Raw genomic sequence first — 7,500 nt, forward strand, 5'->3', positions numbered from 1 at the left:
GTCTGTGGGTCTCTGACCTGTGTCCTGTGTGTCTGTGGGTCTCTGACCTGTGTCCTGTGTGTCTGTGGGTCTCTGACCTGTGTCCTGTGTGTCTGTGGGTCTCTGACCTGTGTCCTGAGTGTTTGTGGGTCTCTGACCTGTGTCCTGAGTGTTTGTGGGTCTCTGACCTGTGTCCTGAGTGTTTGTGGGTCTCTGACCTGTGTCCTGAGTGTTTGTGGGTCTCTGACCTGTGTCCTGTGTGTTTGTGGGTCTCTGACCTGTGTCCTGAGTGTTTGTGGGTCTCTGACCTGTGTCCTGAGTGTTTGTGGGTCTCTGACCTGTGTCCTGTGTGTTTGTGGGTCTCTGACCTGTGTCCTGAGTGTTTGTGGGTCTCTGACCTGTGTCCTGAGTGTCTGTGGGTCTCTGACCTGTGTCCTGAGTGTCTGTGGGTCTCTGACCTGTGTCCTGTGTGTCTGTGGGTCTCTGACCTGTGTCCTGAGTGTTTGTGGGTCTCTGACCTGTGTCCTGAGTGTTTGTGGGTCTCTGACCTGTGTCCTGTGTGTCTGTGGGTCTCTGACCTGTGTCCTGAGTGTTTGTGGGTCTCTGACCTGTGTCCTGTGTGTCTGTGGGTCTCTGACCTGTGTCCTGAGTGTCTGTGGGTCTCTGACCTGTGTCCTGTGTGTCTGTGGGTCTCTGACCTGTGTCCTGAGTGTTTGTGGGTCTCTGACCTGTGTCCTGAGTGTTTGTGGGTCTCTGACCTGTGTCCTGTGTGTCTGTGGGTCTCTGACCTGTGTCCTGAGTGTTTGTGGGTCTCTGACCTGTGTCCTGAGTGTCTGTGGGTCTCTGACCTGTGTCCTGTGTGTTTGTGGGTCTCTGACCTGTGTCCTGAGTGTTTGTGGGTCTCTGACCTGTGTCCTGTGTGTTTGTGGGTCTCTGACCTGTGTCCTGAGTGTTTGTGGGTCTCTGACCTGTGTCCTGAGTGTCTGTGGGTCTCTGACCTGTGTCCTGTGTGTCTGTGGGTCTCTGACCTGTGTCCTGTGTGTCTGTGGGTCTCTGACCTGTGTCCTGAGTGTTTGTGGGTCTCTGACCTGTGTCCTGAGTGTTTGTGGGTCTCTGACCTGTACGCCTCGTCCAGAGACATGTCCATCCTCTTCATGATGTAGGCGATGGCGATGGTGGCGGAGCGAGAGATTCCCGCCAGACAGTGGACCAGGACGCGGGCGTTGGACGCTTTCGCCTTCTCTGAAACACACAAAGGTCAGAACAGGGCTGAGAGATGGATGGAGAGATATAGAGATAGACAGATAGATAGATAGATATATATAGAGAGAGATGGATTGATAGAGATAGATAAGAGAGGTAGAGAGATAGATAGATATAGATATATAAGAGAGATAAGAGAGACAGAGAGATAGATAGAGATAAGAGCGATAGAGAGACAGATAGATAGGTAGAGAGAGAGATAGATATACAGATAGAGAGAGATAGAGAGATGGATTGATAGATAGAGATAGATAGAGCGATAGAGAGAGATAAGAGAGAGAGAGACAGATAGATAGGTAGAGAGAGAGATAGATAGATATATATAGAGAGAGAAATAGAGAGATGGATTGATAGATAGAGAGAGATAGAGAGACAGACAGAGAGACAGAGAGAGATAGGTAGAGAGAGATAGATAGAGAGATAAGAGAGATAGATAGATCGATAGATAGATAGATAGAGAGAGAGATAAGAGAGATAGATAGATAGATAGATAGATAGATAGATAGATATGTAGATAGATAGATATGTAGATAGATAGATAGATATGTAGATAGATAGATAGATCGATAGATAGATAGATATGTAGATAGATAGATAGATATGTAGATAGATAGATAGATAGATAGATAGATAGATATGTAGATAGATAGATAGATATGTAGATAGATAGATAGATATGTAGATAGATAGATAGATATGTAGATAGATAGATAGATCGATAGATAGATAATGTAGATAGATAGATAGATATGTAGATAGATAGATAGATATGTAGATAGATAGATAGATAGATAGATATGTAGATAGATAGATAGATATGTAGATAGATAGATAGATATGTAGATAGATAGATAGATAGATAGATATGTAGATAGATAGATAGATAGATAGATAGATATGTAGATAGATAGATAGATAGATAGATAGATAGATAGATAGATAGATATGTAGATAGATAGATAGATAGATAGATAGATAGATAGATAGATAGATAGATATGTAGATAGATAGATAGATAGATATGTAGATAGATAGATAGATAGATAGATATGTAGATAGATAGATAGATAGATAGATATGTAGATAGATAGATAGATAGATATGTAGATAGATAGATAGATAGATATGTAGATAGATAGATAGATAGATAGATATGTAGATAGATAGATAGATAGATAGATAGATAGATAGATAGATAGATAGATAGATAGATAGATAGATAGATAGATAGCAGTGTTTCCTCTATGTTGATTGGCAAGTGGCGGTGGAGTGGTATAGCCTAATTTATATTATCAGTTCATTAAGCCTGTATTATTATTCTATAGTTTCGCACATTTTTAGTTTCACCTTCACCTGCTAGCTAAGTTGCACGTGGCTGTTGATTCAATACAACGCCCTTGATATCATCTCATGGCCTAGTAGGCTAAACCCTGATTATTTCATACATTCATGTCCCGAAACATATTTGGGGAAATTCATTCAACATAATTCACAGCCAAACAACAATTAAAAGTAGGCAATGTTATTTGAACATTTATAACCTAACCTAACAGGCACTGCCTCCGTGTTGGTGTCTGCTGCGGTGAGCGGCGCTGCTCGGACCGTTATCAGACTCCGGCTCTGCCTTCGGCCCATCGGTGATGCCCAGTCCGGATCGGGCCGGATTCTTCTGTCCGATCCGGCCCGCGTCCGACAGAGCCGTGACCGAACCCGACCCGAGCCCCACAGGCATTAAGACATCTGTGTCCGAGCCCGACAGTTAAAGTCCTCTCATACTAATGACACGTGGAGGCTACGTTTATTTGTGTGGAAAATCTTTTTTTATGAAGCAGCTGTAGGAAGGCATTCGGAAATGTCAGCAGATGAGGTCATCATCTCACACGGGGCAACAAGCGCACGTTAATCAGCTGTTAACATGTCCTGTGCGGTAACCTCTCCTGATTGGTTCGTTTCTGACTGTGATCAGAACACCAGGAGAGACTGGTTACCTCCAGGACCCTCGTTAGAACAGGAATAACCACCAACTCTGCTCCGGTCGCATCTACAACACGTCTGCTTCCTCTTCCTCTTCCTCTTCCTCTCTTCTGCCCACTTAGCCTACCACCTTAATGCCCTTAATGCCCACACTTGTTACTCCAGACCGCTAGCTACGGTTACGTTTCTCTGACAGAGACTATAATTATCACTAAACAACCAAGATGCATCTTCAACCACGCAAAAGATTAAAAACAAAACCGCCAAAATGGCCAAAATAGGTCAAAGTGATTGTATTTTCTTTGCCTTTTGTGTAATGTATATAGCCTAAAAACTATTTTAAATGAAAATACACACTATTTTAGGAAAGGTCAGGTACCAGCAGGATTGTATTATTACACATATAAATTTCAAAACAGTCAAAATGACCGTCCTGGCCACAGGGGGACCATCTAGCAGCATGGAGCTGCTCAGCATTAATGGGCCGCCTCTTTCTGAATTCCCCTATAACCCAGCATCGGAGTTATTTTTCCAAAAGCCAAGAAAAATCAAATGCACGCAGCAAGGCTGCCAACTTTGCAAATGAGGCAAATATGCAACTAGTTTCATTATAAATGGTTTCATACTCTAGCCTACTTTGGGTTTTGGTTTCCCTATGAAGAATTTCTTGTAAAATTCATTTTGTAGACCTACAGTTCCTCAACAATACAGTTCACTCAAAAGGAAATGAAAATATGCGTCTTTGTGTGTGAATAGAGGTGAATAAATATATTTGTTTCGGTTGCAGCGAAGTGTCAGTTCTGTTTAATACATAAAACATTTGGGGTGTCCCGACAGATCTGCCCCCACTGCTAAAACAAATCCTAGAGGAAACACTGAGACAGTTAGAGAGTCTGTGTCTGTCTTTAGTTCTTTTACATTTACATCGTTAGCTTTTATTTGGCGTTCTTGCCCTTTTCCCCCGATGTTAGTCACTTTTTACGTTGTGTAAAAATAAATTGTCACTTTACTGAAACGTTTCTGTTGCTTATTTTAACGCTTTTGGTCATTTTTTTGGACATTCAACATTTTATTCAACAGTCACTTTTCCTACATTGTCGACACTTTTTTTTTTTTTTTTTACATTTTTGGCTCTTTTTGCAACATTTCAACAGATACTAGCAGCTTGAAGCTCCGTCTGTTATTATTATTATTATTATTATTAGTTAGTTAGTTAGTGGTCCGCTCATACTGTATCTGAAGTCTCTTTTATATAGACCTTAGTGGTCCTCTAATACTGTATCTGAAGTCTCTTTTATATAGACCTTAGTGGTCCTCTAATACTGTATCTGAAGTCTCTTTTATATAGGCCTTAGTGGTCCCCTAATACTGTATCTGAAGTCTCTTTTAGATAGACCTTAGTGGTCCCCTAATACTGTATCTGAACTCTCTTTTTATATAGGCCTTAGTGGTCCCCTAATACTGTATCTGAAGTCTCTTTTATATAGGCCTTAGTGGTCCCCTAATACTGTATCTGAAGTCTCTTTTATATAGGCCTTAGTGGTCCCCTAATACTGTATCTGAAGTCTCTTTTATATAGACCTTAGTGGTCCCCTAATACTGTATCTGAAGTCTCTTTTATATAGGCCTTAGTGGTCCCCTAATACTGTATCTGAAGTCTCTTTTATATAGGCCTTAGTGGTCCCCTAATACTGTATCTGAAGTCTCTTTTATATAGACCTTAGTGGTCCCCTAATACTGTATCTGAAGTCTCTTTTATATAGACCTTAGAGGTCCACTAATATTATTATGATGATGATGATGATGATGATGATGATGATATAGCGTTGTGGGCTGACCTATGAACTCCACCGATCGGTCCAACCAGGGCAGGATCTTCTCACAGAACGAGTCGTTGACGGGAACCCGCAGGAAGTGGGACTCGGGGATGAAGTCCGGTTTGGGGCAGGTGTTGCTGGCGTTCAGGACGTAGACGATGTCGTTCTGCTGCATCAGATCCTGGAGACACACACATCATGACATCACCTTTATACACACACACATCATGACATCACCTTTATACACACACACACACATCATGACATCAGAATCACTTTATTCGCCAAATGCATCAGCAGACACATGGCAATCAGTAACACAAAGCTTGACAAACAGTATATGCAGTATATGACATCACCTTTACACACACACACACACACACACACACACACACACACAGACTCAGACACACACACACACACACAGACTCAGACACACACACACACACACACAGACTCAGACACATACACTCAGAGAGACACACACACACACACACACACACACACACACACACACACACACACACACAGAGACACACACTCACACACACACACACACACACACACACACACACACACACACACACACACACACACACACACACACACACACACACACAGAGACACACACTCACACACACACACACACACACACACACACACACAGAGAGACACACTCACACACACACACACACAGACACACACACACACACACACACACACACACACACACACACACACACACACACACACACATACACACGTAATCTCAGGCTGCATTTACACTGCTACTGCCTCCCCTCCTCATTCCCTGCTCTGGTGTTTCCCTCATGCTTCCTCCCTCTCTCACCCCCTGCTCTGGTGTTTCCTCCTCCTCATCCCCCTGCTCTGGTGTTTCCTCCTCCTCATTCCCCTGCTCCATGGCTTTCCTCCTCTCATTCCCCCCTGCTCTGGTGTTTCCTCCTCCTCCTCATTCCCCCTGCCTGGTGTTTCCCTCTCATCCCCCTGCTCTGGTGTTTCCTCCCTCCCATTCCCCCTGCTCTGGTGTTTCCTCCTCCTCATTCCCCCTGCTCTGGTGTGTTTCCCCCTCATTCCCCTGCTCTGGTGTCCCTCTCATTCCCCTTCTCTGGTGTCCCCCCTCTCATTCCCCCTGCTCTGGTGTTTCCTCCTCTCATTCCCCCTGCTCTGGTGTCCCCCCCTCTCATTCCCCCTGCTCACTGTTTACTTCATTCATGTGTTTGCTGTGTTCAAGGACTGATGATTGGAGGAGGAGTCAGCACCATCTCAACCAGTGGATTCAGGATTCAGCCGATCCCCCAAAACTCTGGATCCGGTGCACCCCTGGTTCTAGGTGTTGGTGTGGACTAGGGCTTTGACTCCGAACTTCGTTATTCGAATATCATTCGAATATTAAAAAAAATAATGATATTCGAACGAATATTAGCCAGCTCTTAATATTCTGACCTGTTATGGGTTGTTTTTTGTAAATGTGTTTGCTTGTAAACGTTGTTTTCAGTTCAGATTTCGAGGCTTTTTCACGCATTTCAAAATGTAACTACACGTCGCGGCGACGCACGTCTCCAGCAGAGGTGTATAGTCCAGGCGCCAGAAAGTAGAAATCCTGTCCAGCAGCTGTCCCAACCATCACTAACCAGCTCCTCTCCCAGGTAGAGGAGCTCGTTAGTGAAAACACCTGTTCTAGATGTAGAGGCAGATCCAAAAACATGGCAGGAGTTGTACTTTCTGGCACCTGGACTATACATGTCTGGTCTCTCGGCCGTGGCTCGGTAGCGGTGCATTCCCCCCTAATTCTCAAAGAAAGCTGGCTGGCCCAGGCCAGGACCAGGACCAGGCCAGGGCCAGGGCCAGGACCAGGCCAGGACCAGGGCCAGGGCCAGGGCCAGGCCAGACCAGGGCCAGGCCAGGGCCAGGGCCAGGGCCAGGGCCAGGACCAGGGCCAGGCCAGGGCCAGGCCAGGGCCAGGGCCAGGGCCAGGACCAGGACCAGGACCAGGCTCCTCAGTCACACAACAGAAGAGAGAGGAGAGTGTTTCGGCGCCACAGGAGAGAAATACTTGGCGTGCTCGCTGGACAATACTGGCGACTCTTTTTTGATTTTACAGAAAGTCGCCACATTTGTCGCTAGTCGCTTTTGTGAAAAAAAGTCGCTAAGTTGGCAACACCGGCTACACACACACACACACACACACACACAGGCTCCACACACACACACACACACACACACACACACACAAGGCTCCACACACACACACACACACACACACAGGCTCACACACACACACACACACACACAGGCTCACACACACACACACACACAGGCTCCACACACACACACACACACAAAGGCTCCACACACACACACACGCTTCCACACACACACACACTCCAACACACACACACACAGGCTCACACACACACACACACAGGCTCCACACACACACACAGGC

At 45.2% G+C, this 7,500-nt stretch overlaps 1 protein-coding gene across 1 annotated transcript in view; it reads right to left on the minus strand.

Annotated features, from left to right (window-relative positions):
- dusp16 (dual specificity phosphatase 16) overlaps positions 1-7,500 on the minus strand; it is a 30,187-nt gene that overhangs the window by 10,768 nt on the left and 11,919 nt on the right. The window contains exons 4-5 of the mRNA XM_039792171.1: positions 5,055-5,214; positions 1,098-1,221 (exon numbers count right to left, since the gene is read on the minus strand). Coding sequence (XP_039648105.1) covers positions 1,098-1,221; positions 5,055-5,214 — 284 coding nt within the window. The remainder of the gene's footprint in view (positions 1-1,097; positions 1,222-5,054; positions 5,215-7,500) is intronic.

Source organism: Perca fluviatilis, chromosome 23 (genome assembly GCF_010015445.1).
Source record: "Perca fluviatilis chromosome 23, GENO_Pfluv_1.0, whole genome shotgun sequence".
NCBI lineage: Eukaryota > Metazoa > Chordata > Actinopteri > Perciformes > Percidae > Perca > Perca fluviatilis.